This window comes from Theropithecus gelada, chromosome 20, assembly GCF_003255815.1.
Source record: "Theropithecus gelada isolate Dixy chromosome 20, Tgel_1.0, whole genome shotgun sequence".
Taxonomy (NCBI): Eukaryota; Metazoa; Chordata; class Mammalia; order Primates; family Cercopithecidae; genus Theropithecus; species Theropithecus gelada.
In genome coordinates this window covers 46,937,955-46,954,735 of record NC_037688.1, presented here as the reverse complement: position 1 = coordinate 46,954,735, position 16,781 = coordinate 46,937,955, and the positions used below count along the sequence as shown (strand labels likewise).

The 16,781-nt window shown below is 56.8% G+C and overlaps 1 protein-coding gene across 2 annotated transcripts in view; it reads left to right on the top strand.

Moving 5' to 3' along the window:
- The window catches only part of ANKRD11 (ankyrin repeat domain 11), a 226,506-nt gene that overhangs the window by 184,880 nt on the left and 24,845 nt on the right, over positions 1–16,781 (top strand). For both annotated transcript variants that reach the window (XM_025369959.1, XM_025369960.1), the window contains exon 4: positions 4,344–4,482. In XM_025369959.1, the coding sequence (XP_025225744.1) occupies positions 4,344–4,482 (139 nt within the window). The remainder of the gene's footprint in view (positions 1–4,343; positions 4,483–16,781) is intronic.

Sequence of the window (16,781 nt, the reverse complement as noted above, 5' to 3'; positions counted from 1 at the left end):
GCAGACCCCCCACACAGGCCGACCCCCCACACAGGCCGACCCCACACAGAGGCTGACCCTGCATCCTGCACACAGGCCGACCCCGCACCCCACACCCCACACACAGGCAGACCCCCCACACAGGCTGACCCTGCACCCCACACCCCACACACAGGCAGACCCCCCACACAGGCAGTTCAGATACCAAGGCAGCTGAGCTGGGAATGGAACCGGAGGGGCTGGATGGCATCTCTGTGCTGCAGTCAGTGGACAACACGATTCTCGTTCTTCTAAGAAAGATGGAGCTCCGGGGAAGGGTATCAACTGGACATGGCCATTTTTCAGTCACTACAACTTTCTCTTTGCTGTGTGTGTGCTTCCCATGAGTGGAAGTCATGGTGTGATGGAGAATCTGCATGTGACGTGTGCAGAGCCTACCTCGCCAGGTGACCAGCGGGCTGGTGGGCCCGGCAGCGTCTTGTGCCACGGCTGTCACTGTCTGGTGGTCCTTGGGGCATAGTGGGGCTTTATAAGAGGTGCCTGATAAGGATTGGATTTAATGTTTGAGGTATTTGCGTTGAGAAAATGAGAACATTCTGTAGCACGTGCAGGTGGTTCCTGCCGACAGTCCTCTTGTGCTGGTAAGGAAAGCTCAGAGGGGCCGAAACAGGGCCTGTCCCACCCCAGCTGCCCGGCAGGCTCTGAGCCCAGGTTGATGGCAGCCGCCTTCCTGGTGGCTGTGCCACGCTCCCCGTTCTGGGCAGCTGGAGGCGAGCCTTGTGTCACACAGGTGCCTTGCCCGTGCGTGCTTTTCCCTCCACAGCTCGTTGAGGTGTAAGGAGCTGGGAGGTGAAAAAGAAACTTGTGAGTTTTTGAAGTGAACTATAGATAAGCGTTATTATAACTGGTAATTTCATCTGTAAAACCAGGGATAATCACCACCCAGGTGAGAATACACAATATTCCAGAGTCCTCGGGGCCTTCAGTAACGTTCCCCATTCCAAAAGTCACCTCTGCCCTGACTTCTGTCTCCACTGGTAGGTTTTGGCTGTTGAGATTTCCATGGGAGACACTGGTTGCTCCACAGTGTCTGACTTGCAGGATTTTGCTACTGTTGGCATTTGGCATTCTCTCCCTTTGTGACTGTGGTCATGCCCAGCATTTGTGGGCCCTTCTGTCGATGAGCCAGTGTGCCCCAAGAACCACCAGGGAACCCGCATCCCTGCCAGCGCTCAGTGTGTGGGCCTGACGTCAGCAACGCTGACAGGTGTGTGGACGGGCACGTGGACGGGCATGTGGTGACGTCACATGGTGGTGTGGTGTGTGTTTTCTTCTGGTGGTGAACATGTCCTCCTGTGCCGTCTTCCAGAAGCTTCCATGTGTGAAGAAAGGGATTGAGCCGACTCTGATTCCAGAGGAGGGCTTCTCTTTGGGGTACAGATATTCCCAGCTTGGTTGCCAGATGCATCTGCCACTGTATGCATAGGGCTGCTCCACGAGACTGTACACACCTCCTGTGTTTATTGCGCGCACCCCTGGTGTTTACTGTGCACACCACGTTTTCATGGCGCTCACCCTCGGAGTTTATGCTATGCACCCCCCTTTCCATGGTGCGTACCCCGTGTTCATGGTGCACACCCCGTGTTTATGGTACACACCCCCCGTGTTCGCGGCTCACATCCCCGGCGGTATTCCATTTGTATTCTAGAATTGTTCATTTGCCTTTGGACGGGCAGTTTAGTTGTGTCATTTTTTGTATTACGAACAAAACAGCCTTTGAACAGCCTTGTGCTTGTTTGTGAACACGTCGTGGGAAACGGACCCGCAGCTCTCCCTCGAAGCCTCGCCGGCGTTTGCTGGGGTCTGCCGAGCCTGTCTTCTCCCAGCTGTCCTGGTGGAGGTGCTGGTGTGCATCTCCTCGTGGCTGTCATTTGCATTTTCCTGATGAGAAACACCGTTTCGGGTGTCCATTGTCTATTTGGGTATTTTCTTTAGTGACGTGCCTGGCGGAGGTGCCTGTAGGCAGTCTTGCCTTGACCGTGGCCCTGAGGACAGTGTTCCTTCTGTCCAGGCTCCCGGAGGCCTTGATCAGTTTGGGGCTTTCCTCCCACATCACAAACTGTGGAATTTCATCACAGGCCTTTTCTGGAGCTGTTGAAATGAGCACATGGTTTTCCTTCCTTTATTTTCTTAGTGTGGTGAAATACATTGCTTTTTAAATTTCTTGCATTCTCAAATCTGTTCTTGTTCCTATCATTTGTGTTATCTTTTTATATATATATCCTGTCTGTGTTCATAAGGTATGTTGGTTATAATTTTCTTAGTGTAGAATGCCCTCAGCAGGTTCTGAAATGCGGGTTATGGTGGCCTCTTCACATGTGTAGTAGAACCCACCCCTCATCAGGTTCTGAAATTAGCGTTATGAGCCTCTCTTCAGATGTCCGATGGAACCACACACTGGGCCAGGAGTGTTCCTGGAGGAAGGAGTTTAAGATTGGGGCTTCTTCCTGGTGTGTGCCATTCTTTCCTGTCATTCCCCGGCCCCGAGGAGGATGCCTCTCACATTCCAGGTGGGGACTGCACTCCGAGGGGGCCATAGAAAAGCTCAGTGGAGCTGCAGCCAGGCAGCAGATGAGCTGCATCTGGGCACCCAGGCCGAGGGCCGGAAGGACCTGCACTGCTGGGGTGGGTGTTGCGTTCCTGAGGGCCCATCTCCTCAGAGATCCATCTGGGACCCTCCTCCTGTCCCCGTGTCTCACTGGAGAGGTGGGCACATTGCCATGGCTCTGGTCTGCTTGGCAGCTTCTCTTTAACTCCAGTTGCCCTGTGAGCTTGCAGCATGTTCTCGAAAGCTCTCTCATGGTCACTCAGGGATGTCTCTGGTTAACTGCCAGGTTTGGTGGATGCAGTGTTGATCAGTCAAGCTAGAAGATGCATCTGGGTCCCAGGAGGCAGGACCATGGCTGGGGATGCTTGGGCTTCTCCCAGGGACAGTTGGGCATCTCAGCCCAGGAGCAGCTGAGGCCTCCAGTGCGCTGAAGGCGCCGCTGACCACTGCACACGGTATTTGCCGGCAGCTTACCTAGGGAAAGTTCCAGAAAGAAGGCTTACTGATGGGGAGAGGGGCTGTGTGTGTCGCACCGTCTGCCTCCCCACGTCCCGAGTGCTGTGTGTGTCACACAGGCTCCCTTCCCCATCCCCAGGGCACGTCTTCCAGCCAGTGGATTATGTCATTGAGGCAGTGCTTGCTCAAGGCCAACCTTGGGGCCGGGGCTGGATGGAGTTGGGGCTTCACAGTCCCTGCCCTGCTTCTTGCCTGGTGGGTGGGCCCTGCATTTAGGCCTGCGAGGGGCTCTGCTACCCCACAGGGACTCTGCTACCCCACAGGGACTGCTTCCTGGAGCTCCAGGGAGGGCAGAGATGGGGCTAGGGGCTGCTCAGTGGCCTCTAGAACAGTGGAGAAGTCCATGTTCGGGAATGGAAAAGGCAAAACTACAGCACAGCCAGTGTGAAACAGGCAGAGGAAGACGTGCTCTGACAGAACTCAGAACTCAGGCTACAGGGAGCCACACCCGGCCACTCACCTGAAGACGTGCCCCCCCGAGACCCTACTGGCCTTCACTCCACAGGAGGCTCCTGATGGGAACTTGGCTGTGTGTGGCAGCGCCTCTCTTTTGGGAAGGCAAAGCCCTTGTTTTTCCTCATTGTTCAGTACCTCCCAGAAAGGCAGGAGTGGAGTGGGAGGTAGCACGTGTCTGTCTCCTCTGCTTTCTCCACACACACACCAGTGATTTCCTGAGCGTCCCTCCGGTGTGCAGGATGAGAAATGGGCCAGAATCAGGGCTGAGCCACAGCCCGGCCCCAGGCTTCTGGGTGAAGGTCCTGCGGTCAGTGACCCGCCTCACACAGCCACACCCTGGGGCGCAGGGAGGGTGTTCGTTGCCCAAATAAGAGATTTGCTTCTCCTGGCACATGAAACAAAACCTTGAGAGCTTAAGAATGTAATTTGGGGCCGGGCGCGGTGGCTCAAGCCTGTAATCCCAGCACTTTGGGAGGCCGAGATGGGCGGATCACGAGGTCAGGAGATCGAGACCATCCTGGCTAACACAGTGAAACCCCGTCTCTACTGAAAATACAAAAAAAAAAAACTAGCCGGGCGAGGTGGCGGGCGCCTGTAGTCCCAGCTACTCGGGAGGCTGAGGCAGGAGAATGGCGTGAACCGGGGAGGCGGAGCTTGCAGTGAGCTGAGATCCGGCCACTGCACTCCAGCCTGGGCGACAGAGCGAGACTCCATCTCAAAAAAAAAAAAAAAAAAAAGAATGTAATTTGGGAATCACGATTGAATGTATCCCTTTCTTTTCTAGGATAAAGATAAAGTTTCTCTAACCAAGACCCCAAAACTGGAGCGTGGCGATGGCGGGAAGGAGGTGAGGGAGCGAGCCAGCAAGCGGAAGCTGCCCTTCACTGCGGGCGCCAATGGGGAGCAGAAGGACTCGGACACAGGTACCAGCCCGCAGCCCCTCCTGCACTCAGCCCTCCACAGGCTGCCCGGAGCAGCCCAGGCAGGGTGTCCCCAGTCCCCGCACCTCCGGCTTTGCACTGGGACCCACGGTAGCACCCTGCACGCCGTCCAGGCAAGGGGCAGCAGGGGCGGGGCACAGGCCCCCACGTGCCACCTCCTCTTCACCCGAGGCTCAGGCCCCCAGGGCTGATTGGAGAGCTTCACTCTCGGGTCCCACACGTGTGGAGATGCACCCGGTGCGTGTCCAGCCCTGGGCGAGGTATAGGGCTTCTGACCTGTGGGTCTTCTGACAGCTGGACACAGGAGGGAGACAGTGGTTCCCCTCAGGGCCACAAAGGCACAGGAAGAAGCTCCATTGCTTGTAGTAAAAACCAAAGGGAGCCCTAAAAGTGAGCAGGAGGCAGGGAAGTCTTCCCAAGCGCAGGTGGGATCTGAGGCTGCAGAGCAGGAATGCGTGTGCTTTGTGCGTGTGCCTATGCCAGAGTGTGTACCTGTGTGTATGTGTGCCCGTGTGTGCCTGTGTGCGTGTGCGCGCCTGTGTGTGTGCCCATGGGCACATGCCCGTGTATCTGTGTACATGTGCCCGTATGTGCCCATGTATGTGCTTGTGTGTACCCGTGTGTGTGCATGTGTGTGTACCCGTGTGTGCCTGTGTATGTGCCTGTATGTGCGCCTGTGTATGCCCATGTGTGTGCCTATGTATGTGTGCTTGTGTGTGCCCATGTGTGTGCCTGTGTATATGTGCGCCCATGTGTGTTCCTGTGTGTGCCCATGTATGTGTGCTTGTGTGTGCCTGTGTATATGTGCGCCCATGTGCATATGTCCGTGTGCATGTATGTGCCCATGTGTGCGTGTTCATACCTGTGTGCCCATGTGCAAGCCCGTGTGTGTTCATGTGCACACACTCCTGGCGGGTTCAGCGCCTCCTGCAGTGCCCCTTCCAGTGGATTCTGTCTTGAGCTGCTCAGCGGGGAGCCCAGGCCTCTGCGCTGGCCATGCTTGTTCTTTGGTGATTCTTGTGTCCAGAGGCCTCCTTGTCCTCCTGGTCATCCAGCTTCTCTACAGCCCTGCTGGGGAGAGTTGGAGGCAGTAGAGCACTAAGCTGGCCACAAAGCCTGGAGTGAACCGGCCTGACGTGCTGTGTCAGGCCCTGGGCTCTGTCCCTGGCCTCCTAAGACTCCTTGAATGCAGCCATAGCACAAGGCGTAGAGGCTGTGCCAGGATGCGGGTTTGAGAGCAGACGGGGAAGTGGTCCAGGTGATAGGGACTCGTGATACTAAGGAGACTGTTGAAGAGGAACAGCAGCAGGCACAGCCGGTAAAGAGGATCCAGGCCCCGGCTTTTGTCAGCACAGCTCAGGAAGCTTCAGCCTTCATGATTGTGTGGCTGCCGCAGGCCCGTGGCCCCTCCTGTCCTATGTGGGGTGCTCCAGGGATGTGTTCACAGTAGCCAGGTGGAGACTCTGCCGAGTGAAAGGCCAGCGGAGAGGGCTGGTTTTCCCAGGTGGGAAGTGAGGGGCAGGTGCAGTGCCAGGCACATGGCACCTGTCTCTGGGCCAGCACATCTGGGGACAGGAAGGCTGCAGGGACACCAGCACAGGCCCGGAGGACTCCTCTTCCCCGCAGCGGACAGCTCCAAGGAAGAACATTGGGAGGCACAGGGAAGTGAGTGGACAGGTCCTGCGAGGGACCTCAGCCCCCAGAAGGGAGGGCCTGGGCGACTCCCGGGAGCTCCCAGCGGTGCTATGTCCTCTCGGGCTTTAGGCCTAGAGAAAATCAGTCCAGTCCTGAAAACCCTGTGCTTGCTCTTTTTGGTCCCATGCTGGTTTTGGCTGTAGGAGGCCGTCACATGGATGCGTAGTTGTTAGCTCTTTGTACAGTGGCCATGTGGAGTTGGCCTCAGACCTTTGAGGTGTTTCTGTGATGTCTCTGGAAGTGTTGCTGAAAGGGTTAATGAGACAAGCATCTGCTTCTGCTTCCTAGGGGAACGATCCTGCTTGGTAAGATGGTGTTCCCAGGGCTACCCGGTGCCCACCCCGTCTGGCTGGTCAGGTCTCTTTGTGGTGGCCGTTTCGTCATTGTGGAGAGAAGCTCTCTTCCAGGGCCCTGCTGTGTTGTTAGAATCTTCCGGGGTCTGTCTGTTGATGGTTAGCGCCTGCCTGGTGCCAGCCCTGCTGGCCCACTGAGGCCGTTCTCACTATCTGTGGGTCTCTGGGATATTTTCTGCCACAGCCCTGAGCGCTCCTGGAACTGTGTGTTGAACACCACGTCCTTTCTCTGTGAGGGGCAGGCCCAGGTGAGGACAGGGTAGGTGAGAATCCCTGTGAGGTGGGAAAACAGTAAAGAACATTTTGAAAATAGAATTTTCCAGGCAAGGACTGTGACAGAAAGACCTAAGAAATATAGTATTTGTCCTCCTGTGTTTATCACCCTTTTGGGGCCAATTTTAATAACTTCTTGTTTAATGTCGCAAAACTAGATTTCCTGGGAAGATTGTTCTGATGTATGAATGTGGAGCATTGCTTATCCTAGAAGCTTGCATTTTAACCAGGACCCTCTTAAAGTAGCGAGTCCACGGCCAGGCGCAGTGGCTCACGCCTGTAATCCCAGTACTTTGGGAGGCCGAGGCGGGTGGATCACAAGGTCAGGAGTTCGAGACCAGCCTGGCCAACATGAAGAAACTATACCCCCATCTCTACTAAAAATACAAAAATTAGCCAGGCGTGATGGCACGCGCCTCTAATCCCAGCTACTCAGGAGGATGAGGCAGGAGAATTGCTGGAACCCAGTAGGTGGAGGTTGCAGTGAGCCACGATTGCACCATTGCACTCCAGCCTGGCGACAGAGCAAGACTCCCTCTCTAAATAAATAAATAGCAGCAAGTCCAACTCCAGTGCGGTCAGCCCCACCCTGGGCCAGGAGGCAGGCTGCTGGGTGCTGTGACTCTCACACACGCTGCACCCCGCTCCTGCCCCCAGAGGAGCAGTTCTTGCTCAGAAATGAGTGGGGTGGAGGGCTGTACCCATCTGGTGGCCACAGCAGGGATGAGAAGAGAAACATTGGTGCAGGGTTAACCGACATGTGACAGACGAGAGACTCTTCTCTGGTCCCCAGGAGTCAGGCCCCTCTGGAGAGGTGTGGGTGCACCGAGGCATCCCTGCCAGGCTCTCCTCCTGCAGTGCCCCTGCAGCGCCCTCTGCTGAGCAGGCGCAGCCAGTGCCCCTTGCCATGGTGGGAGGGATGCAGGGTCACCACCGTCCCAGGTACCTTGGCTGTGTCCAAGTGGGAGAGGCTGGCACACCTGCCTCAGAGACTTCCGTGTTGCCTTGGGGATGGCTTCCCGCCTCCCACACGCGGGGTGGAGTCAGCCCTGCCCATGGTCCAGTCCCATGGAGATGCAGCCTCTGCAGTGCTTAGTCAGGGCTAGGGGCGGCCTGCCAAGAATAACATGGTTCTGTCTGTCGTGAATCAGCGCAGTTTAAAGCAGTCCCCAAGGCTGTGCATCTGCGTGGTCCCTACACAGCAGCCTGGAGGCTGTCCAGACAGACGTGAGCATGTGACACAATCACCTTTGCGCGTTGCAGAGTGCCAGGCAAGAGCCTGTCCCAGGACCAGACCTCTGTAAGGGCTGTGGGTGCAGTAAGGAGTGGGAAGGCACCTGCCATGTCCTGGCCCCAAGACAGCTCTGCCCACCGAGCCCTCTCAGACCAGCTTGCCCTGGGACTTTGATCCCATCTTGCCTGCCCTGCTCTGCCTGCCCTGGTTGCCTGGGGCCTCTTGTATCTGCTTTTGAAGTCTGTCCTCTACCACCTCAATGGTGGTCTCAGTTTAAAAACCCTTGTCACTGAAAGCATTCATATTGAATTATATGATATCTGGGATTTGCTTCAAATTATACTACTTTGTCTACTTTTTCATATGTGTAAGTTTTCCCAGCACTTAAAAAATCTAAAAGTAGCCAGGCACAGGCGCTCACACCCTTCCAGCACTTTGGCGGGAGGGTCCCTCGAGGCCAGGAGGTCAAGGCCACGGTGAGCCGTGATTGCGCCACTGCACTGCAGCCTGGGCGACAGAGTGAGACCCTGTCCGTAAAAAATAAAATAGATAAGGCCGGGCGCGGTGGCTCAAGCCTGTAATCCCAGCACTTTGGGAGGCCGAGACGGGCGGATCACAAGGTCAGGAGATCAAGACCATCCTGGCTAACCCGGTGAAACCCTGTCTCTACTAAAAAATACAAAAAAAAAACTAGCCGGGCGAGGTGGCGGGCGCCTGTAGTCCCAGCTACTCTGGAGGCTGAGGCAGGAGAATGGCGTGAACCTGGGAGGCGGAGCTTGCAGTGAGCTGAGATCCGGCCACTGCACTCCAGCCTGGGCGACAGAGCGAGACTCCGTCTCAAAAAAAAAAAAAATAAATAAAATAAAATAGATAAATAAATAATCAGTCAATCAGCGCATGTTTTTGAGGTTGCTGTGCCTCATTGCCTGGCCTCCCTGGGGTTCTGGGGAGCCTCCTGCCCCGCTGTTTCTCCTGCGCCTTCGTCTGTGACCCTGAGTCTCGCTTCTCCCTGCCTAGGACCGCCGGGGTCCTGCTTGTCCTGGGGCAGCCGCGAGGGAGCCCTCGTCAGGAGCGCCGTGGGCCGAAGCTGCCTGCCCTCTGCACGTGGATGTTTCTTTGGAACAAGGGGAAAAATTATGATTTTCTTATTTTGCTTTGACCTGTGAATAACACCCTGGTCTCTGGTGCCTGGGGTGTGTGCTCTGCAGTGCTGGCGGGCACATGCTGGCTCCTTCAGCGTTAGGTGCTTGGCACCTTCAGTCTTTTCCTGACGTCATGTTTGTTCCTGGTGCCTCAGATAGGAGACGGCTGCCCTGACGGCTCCTGCTTCCCCGTTCCTGGAGGGAAGACAGACTTAGCCACGGGGGTCTGTGGGATCTTGGAACTCTGAATGCCAGACCTTGCCCAGTGCTAGAGGCGACGCGTGTGTGAAGTGGAAGAGGCTTCTCCCATCCACTCAGCCGCAGTGGACCCGAGCGGGCAGAGAGAGCAGAGTGCAGCAGGGGCCAGGCTGTGCTCGCAGGCAGGGCAGGTGCCTGGAGAGCATGGCACCCCGGGAGCCTCTTGCCAAGAAGGGCGTGTGCACTGCAGTGTGCTGTGGACCGGTGGCCTCAGCTCAGTGTCCTGACGAGGGTCCCAAGGCACTCACGTGTGTGGGGATGTTAGCAACACACGGCGGGCAGCCCTGATGCAGTTTCTCACCGAGCACGTAGCAGACCCCATGCACCCCACACAGGGCACAGACCCCACGCACCCTACACAGGGCAGGCACCCACACAGGGCACAGACCCCACACACCCCACACAGGGCACAGACCCCACGCACCCCACACAGGGCACAGACCCCACGCACCCTACACAGGGCACAGACCCTAAGCACCCCACGCAGGGCACGGATCCCACACACTCCTCGCAGGGCAAAGACCCCACGCAGGGCACAGACCCCACACAGAGCACAGACCCCAAGAACCCCATGCAGGGCACGGATCCCACGCAGGGCAGGGCCAGCCCAAGGCCAGGCCCCTCCCCTGTAGAACTCCTACCAGGCAGGACCAGAGCCACAGTCACTTCCACACCATCTCCTTCCTGAGAAACCTCAGCAGACTCTTCCTCCTTTCCTGGCTATACGGGGGCCCCTGCCGCAGCCTGACCCTCTGCTACCTCCTGAGCCTCAGGAAAGCAAGGTCGGCCTCTGAATACAGAGGACTTCGGTCCTGCCAGAGGGTGCGTGGCCATGGTGCTGGCATGCAGGCAGCCTGCGGGGAGGCAGAGTGGGGCTGCAGCAAAGGCCGTGGTGGTCGTGGTGAGGGTGGTGGCCAGGTCTTGTTGCCATGGTGAGGATTCTGGGGTTACCCTAAGAGCCACCACATTCAGGCACTCATGAAAAAGCACATCAAAATAAAATATTTTCACATGATGAAGAACTCCGCGTGATTGGTCTCTGGTCCTACTACTTCCCAACCATTTTTCCTCTCTGGATGTAAGCAGTTTCTCACACATAGGGAAGGTTCTTCCTGTTTAAAATTCCATACTCCCCAAGCTGCAGCAGAGGCCTCCCTGACTCCCCTCAGAAGTGCACTTGGGCCGATAGCCAGGCCCATGTTGTCAACACAACACAGACAAGCTGGGGTCCACGAGACCACCGCAGGCTCAGCGATTTGACAGGACCCCAGGACTCAGGATAAAGGTGGTGGCTGCCGTGGGAGCCGTCAGCTGAGGGGGGGGCGCGTGGGGGCATCTGCTGCCTCGTGGCTCCCTGCGGTGGGACTTTGGGCCCATTTCTCAACCTTTCTGTGCCTCTAAGCCCTTTCATCCGTAAAGCTCTGCTGTGTGAGGAGCTGTGGCCCCTTGACAGAGGAGCCCCCCGCCCCAGCCCTGTGCTCTCACCGCCTATGCACTCGACCAGGCAGGCCTGTGCCCTGCAGGAGTGACGGACACAACTCAGGCCTCAGTGCAGGTTTGGACGTTGATCTTGTTTATTTTAAAATACCCACGACGCTGTGTGTGTGGAAAGGAGGCCCAGGGTGGGAAGCTGTTCGGTTGTCATCTGAGCCCTTTTGCCGACATTGCTTCCTTCCTTCTTGGCTTCCTGTTCACCATGGTGACAGCTGAATGCTGGTGAAACCACCATGGGGCTTAGACCCTGCTCCTTCCCACCCTTGCCACGTTACCCTGTTTGCCTCCACAAGCTTCCTGTGGAACCGGTCCTTCCACCCCACCCCGACCTGGAGATGGGGAAGGCATGGAGGTCGTGCAGGCAAGGGCTGGACGCACAGCCTCATCTCTGTATGACCCCTTCACATATACTACAGAAGAAGCTGAAGCTGAAAGGCCTAAGAGATGACCCCAGCTCCCATTGGCAGGCAGGAGGGCTGAGGTCACGCAGCAGACGGGGTAGGCCCTGTCTTTCTCTAAGTGATCAATAATGGTAACTGACAGAAAGAAGGCAGAAACAGAGAGAAACCTGGAGATTGGAAGGAGAAGCCATTCTCAGCACACACGGTGGCTCACAGGACTCAGTGGGGGCCCTGCCAGCTTCTCTTGTTGGCCCAGGACAGGCTGTGGGGAGCTCCTGTCTTGCTGCCCCGAGGGGGTGTCGGTGGCAGGACTGCTGCGCCCTCGTTTGTGTGAGTTGAGCTCAGTGCTTGGGTGGGAACTTGGTGATCTGGACCATCCGCCTGGTGTAGATGGGCTGTGATTAGACTTCTTGGCCAGAAGTGCTGTATTTCATGGCTGTGAACATCCAGATGAGGCCAGATGTTTGGTTTTAGTGAAGTGGACAGAATCTGTGAGCAGCAGCCATGCCACCAAGCTGCACCTGGCCCTGCCCATCCGTTCCATGAGCTGTAACCGCCACTGGCCATGAACTTTCTCTTGTTTGAAAATATCACCATGGAAACATCCCTTTGTGTAGCAGAATCAAGAATGTATTTTGACATCTTTGAGTTTTACGGTGGGATGCGGGAGTCACACATTTTCCTATGTTGACAGTATCGTGGCCTGTGTCCCCTAAAAGACTTGCTAGAAAAGCCTAGAAATTAGAGGTGCTAAATGATTGATACAAAAGGCATTTGTTCAGATGAGTAGCAGAGGCCACACAGCTCCACATCCCTGCGGCCCTACCTCAGGGTCTCTGCATTGGAGCCCAACCTCAGACCTCCCAGGGAGGTAGAGGAAGGGGCTCTGAGCCCAGACCCCACGAAAAGCTTGTCCTCTCAAGGAGGCCACACTTCCTGGACACTTTGGGCTATCTGAGCAGACACTGTTCCCCCAGCTAAGAGGGACAGGTACTGAGGAGGGGCTTTGAGAGGTCACCACAAAGACTTCTGACCCAGTCCTGCCCTCCGGTGGGGCTGGCATCTGTATTTGTGCCGTTGCTGGAAATGCCGCGCTCTCCCTGAGGCCCCCACCATCACAAAAGCAAACCCTCCCTGGAGAGACACACCGTCCTCATCCAGGCCTCGCGGCTCCGAGTGCAGACAGACGAAGAGCCCGGTTGGAATTACAGACGCTGAGGAAGAAAGCTGTCCTGAGAGTCAGCAGGGGCAGCCCCAGGGACCTCACACGCTGGGACGGTTAAGTGCACAGTATCCCTCGGAGGATTTAAAACCATCGAGCATCATGCAGATGTTTCTAAAGCATATGGAATATCTGGAAAGGAAAACTAGAATCACTGAAATAAAAAACCCAGTGGGCAGATGATGTAGCTTATTAGACACAACCTAAGAAAGTATTGGTGAATTGGAAGTTCTAACAAAAGAAATTGCCTAAACTGGAGCACAGAATGAAAATGAGACAGGAAGCCCGCAGGAAGCGGGGAGCTGTGGAGGAGAGAATGCAGCTCAACAGGCACCTCGGCAGAGGAGAGAGCAGGGCAGGGAGACGGTGGCTTTTCAAGGTTCATAAAAACACAAGCCTCAAATTCAAGAAGTGTAATGAATTATAAGCAGGAGAAAGAACAGTAATTACACATTTAAGTATGACATTTCAATATGACTCTGACATGAAGTTTTCACAACAGCAAAGGGAGGATGTTAAAAGCAGCCAGATGTGGTGGCACAGCCACCCATGGTCCCAGCTACTCTGGAGGCTGAAGTGGGAGGGCCGCTTGAGCCTGGGAGGTGGAGGCTGTGGTGAGCTGAGATTGCGCCACTGCCTCCATCCTTGGCTACAGAGGGAGACCTTGTTTAAAAAAAAAAAAAAGGCAGCCAGATAGAGAAGACACTCCCTGCAGAGCACCCCCAGGCGAGTCACAGCCCCCACATCCCACCTGCACAGAGCACCCCCAGAAAGGTCACAGCCCCCCCATCCCACCTGCACAGAGCACCCCCAGGAAGGTCACAGCTCCCCCATCCCACCTGCACAGAGCACCCCCATCCCACCTGCACAGAGCACCCCCATCCCACCTGCACAGAGCACCCCCAGGAAGGTCACAACCCCCCCATCGCACCTGCACAGAGCACCCCCAGGAAGGTCACAGCCCCCCCATCACACCTGCACAGAGCCAGGTGCTGCTGCCATTTGCCCAGGAAGCTCACCTCCAGTCTCTTTGCTGCCTCAGAAAGGCCTTGGCTGGATGCAGGGGCAGGAAGTGGGCTCCAGCTCCCAAAAGCGTCATCCACTGTAGCCCCTGCTGCCCCAGGCCAAGGCCATGCTCCAGCAGCAGGAAAGGGCTCATGGCGGGGGAGGTCTCAGCTCTGTGCTGAGGAGGGGAGGGTTCTGTGGAATCTCCCATTGGCCAGCTGGGTACTGAGGTGCTGCCAACCTCAGAGGGCTGGTAAGGTGGATGTGGTTTGAAGAAAGGTCCTACAGGTCTTGTTTCTTAAAGATGAGGTGGGTGGCCGCCCAGGCTCAGGTCAGTGGACAGAGGTGCCACCGCCGACACGCTTGACTTGGGAAGATTCAGCCTTTCCTGGCGCCCTCCACGGCTCTCCCTGGACCTCTGCCCTCAGCCCCAGGCTGCCTGAGCCCATAAAGCCCTCAGAGCCTGCAGGCCATTTTCCGACTGCGGAGCAGGAGTGGAAGGGGACTTCTGAGTCCTGTGGAGTTGCTCCCACCCCCCACCCGGGGCCACATCTGCCTGTAGCTGGGACTCAGTCCCTAGACCTGCATGTTTTCCACTTTGCAACTTGGTGAATACCATTTGGAATTCATAGAAATTGTATTTGACTTCTATTCAGACAGTAGAGACAGGAAATTTGCAGAATGCTGCAGGAACTTGCTGGTTGTTCCTGGGGGTAGCTCCAGATGCTCTCAGCCTTTTGTTCCCTGCAGACAACACCCCACACCCGCCGTGCTCTGCACTGTGTGGAGGGGCAGGGAGCAGGTTTTGCAGCCTCTCCTCTCAGAGGGGCCTTTCTCAGGGGTGCACAGCTCCAGGTCAGCCCAGGCCTGGGGTAGGAGGGGCAGGCAGGCAGTGCGTGACCCCCCTGCAGGACCCACTTCTGTGGCGCCTGACAGTGCAGGTGCCTGCGGCGTGTGTGCACATCAGGGACCCGCTCAACTGCTCTCAGACCGTGGTGTCGCTGGGCTGGAATGGAGAGCAGGCATTGTTGAGCCACAGGCTGTGGCACACGGGGGTCTCTCTCCGTGGGTGGGGCTTTCCTTCTATCCCAGAAGCCCCTGGAGTGGGCAGTGTCTCGGACCTGACAGACATGCAGGTTTGCTGGGCTCCGGAGCTCGGGTGGTGTCTGGTACGTGTTGTGGGCCTTGTGGATGCTCGTAGCTGCAGGTGCTTGTTTCACAGTGGAGAAATTGGCATCCTGGGAGATCTGGTTTCATATTGGACTTTTGTTGTGTCAGGACAAGTACAGCGTCTTGTTTCGGGACTGGGTGAGAAGTCGCTGCTTCCTGGGAGCAAGCTCTTCCTGAGTCAGGGCAGAGCGAGGTCCCTGTGGTGGCTCCAGGCACCAGAATTCACCAGGAGGTTGGCAGCACCTTCCATACGAATTTTTGGGAGCCCTGTAAAGCTGACCTGGCCACGTGAGGGAAGCCAACTCAGTCTTTCTTCACCAAAGCTCAGAGCAGAAGCAGAAGGAGGGCCTGGTGAGGAGCAGGAGGGATGTGGCCCTGACCCTTAGGCTCGGGCCCTGGAGCCCACCCAGGAAGTCACTGGGGCACTGAGTCCTGCCCAGTCTGCACACACAGGGTGTGGGCTGCACCTGAGATGGCCGCCCTGCAGGAGTGGGACACGTTCTGTTTGCCATAGAAAGCAGCTCTTCACTGCCCCTCAGAGGGGGTGCAGCGTGGTCTCCTGGCCTGCCACTCTAAAGCCTGACTTCTAAGGAACACCTTTGCCTCCTGCCTGTTCCCCTGACACACGCCTCCTAGGATCCTTTGATAACTTAAGAGCATGGTAACATCTGCATTTTGGGATCTGAACATACCACAGCCCCAACACCACCCCACCTCCTCCCTCCGGAGTCCCAACACCGCCCCAGTTCCTCTCCCCGCAGCCCCAACACCGCCCCAGCTCCTCCCTCCGCAGCCCCAACACCGCCCCACCTACCTGTGTCCACCCCTAGCGGCCACATGCAGCAGAGTGGGGCCCACTCGCTTTTGACTTCTGATGGTCAGTGGAGTAAGGAGATGCCTATGCTCCCAGGGTCTCCTGTGCTGTGTGCTGCTTTGCAAAGTCTGTATCTCAGGGGTTCTGCTTTCCTCATGTTCTCAGGGGGCTTCATGTCTCCAAAACATTAACTCCCCTGCTCTGGGTGACGGAGAGAACAGGCCTCTGAATGTGCATAGCTAGGTCTTGGGGTTCAGGGCCCTGCAGAGGTTCTCAGCTGCTTTTCCAGGCAACTGTGGGCAGAGCAGCCGCTCGCTGAGCGTGGGCCCCCTCCCGGAGAGAGGAGGACTTGAGGGCTATCTGTTGGGGAGCTGGAGTTCCTCCGGCAGCTTCGCCACCTCTTTCCTAGAGGGAGGCAGCCGTGGGTCTGCTTCTGTTGTGTAGAGGTGGCTATGAGAAGCAGGCCTGGGGAGGGCTGGCCCCCGGGCAGCATGCAGGGTGCAGGGAAAGCATGGGGTGCGCGCATAGAGACCCACGGCCAAGCTCGCTGCTGAGGTGTGGCTACGCCAGTGATGGCTGTGGGCTGGGGCTCACTGGCCGGTGGCGAGGCCACCTCCCCCACCACTGTGTTTGCCGCGTTATATGAGGGGCTGGTGCCAGAGCTCAAGGGCTGTCTCAGATCTATGCACTGAGGACTGTTTACAGACTCGCTGGTGGTGGCAATGGCAGCCTGCAGTACTTGGGGTTTTGCCCGTGAATGTGACGCAGGTCGATGTGGCCAGGTGTGTGCCCTCCTGCAGGCTTGTCCCATAGGACATACGAATCCGCATTCTCAGCATGCCCCAGACCTAGCTCCTAGGAAGTCAGCCTCAGATACCTTGGAAAGAGCTAGGGTGGATGGGCAGTGTCTTCTGAGGAAAGCGACGGGCACATTCATGGGGACTGTGGTGGTGAACAGCAAGGGAGTTGCGCCCTGGGAGCTGAGCCAAGAGACCAGTTAAGACCCTTCTGTGTTCCAGTGACCGGGCAGGTGTGGGGTCCAGTTAGCCCGTTGTCACAGACGTCACCCACCTCTCTAGGGTCAAACACCAGCTGAGGGAGAAGTTAAGTCCTGAAGGGAGAGGCTTCTTGGATATGCTGAACGGAAGGGAAAGGAGGTGCCTCAGAGGAGAGCTTCAGAGGCCCATATCTCCCTGGTGGCACTTCTTCCCCAAGTCAGG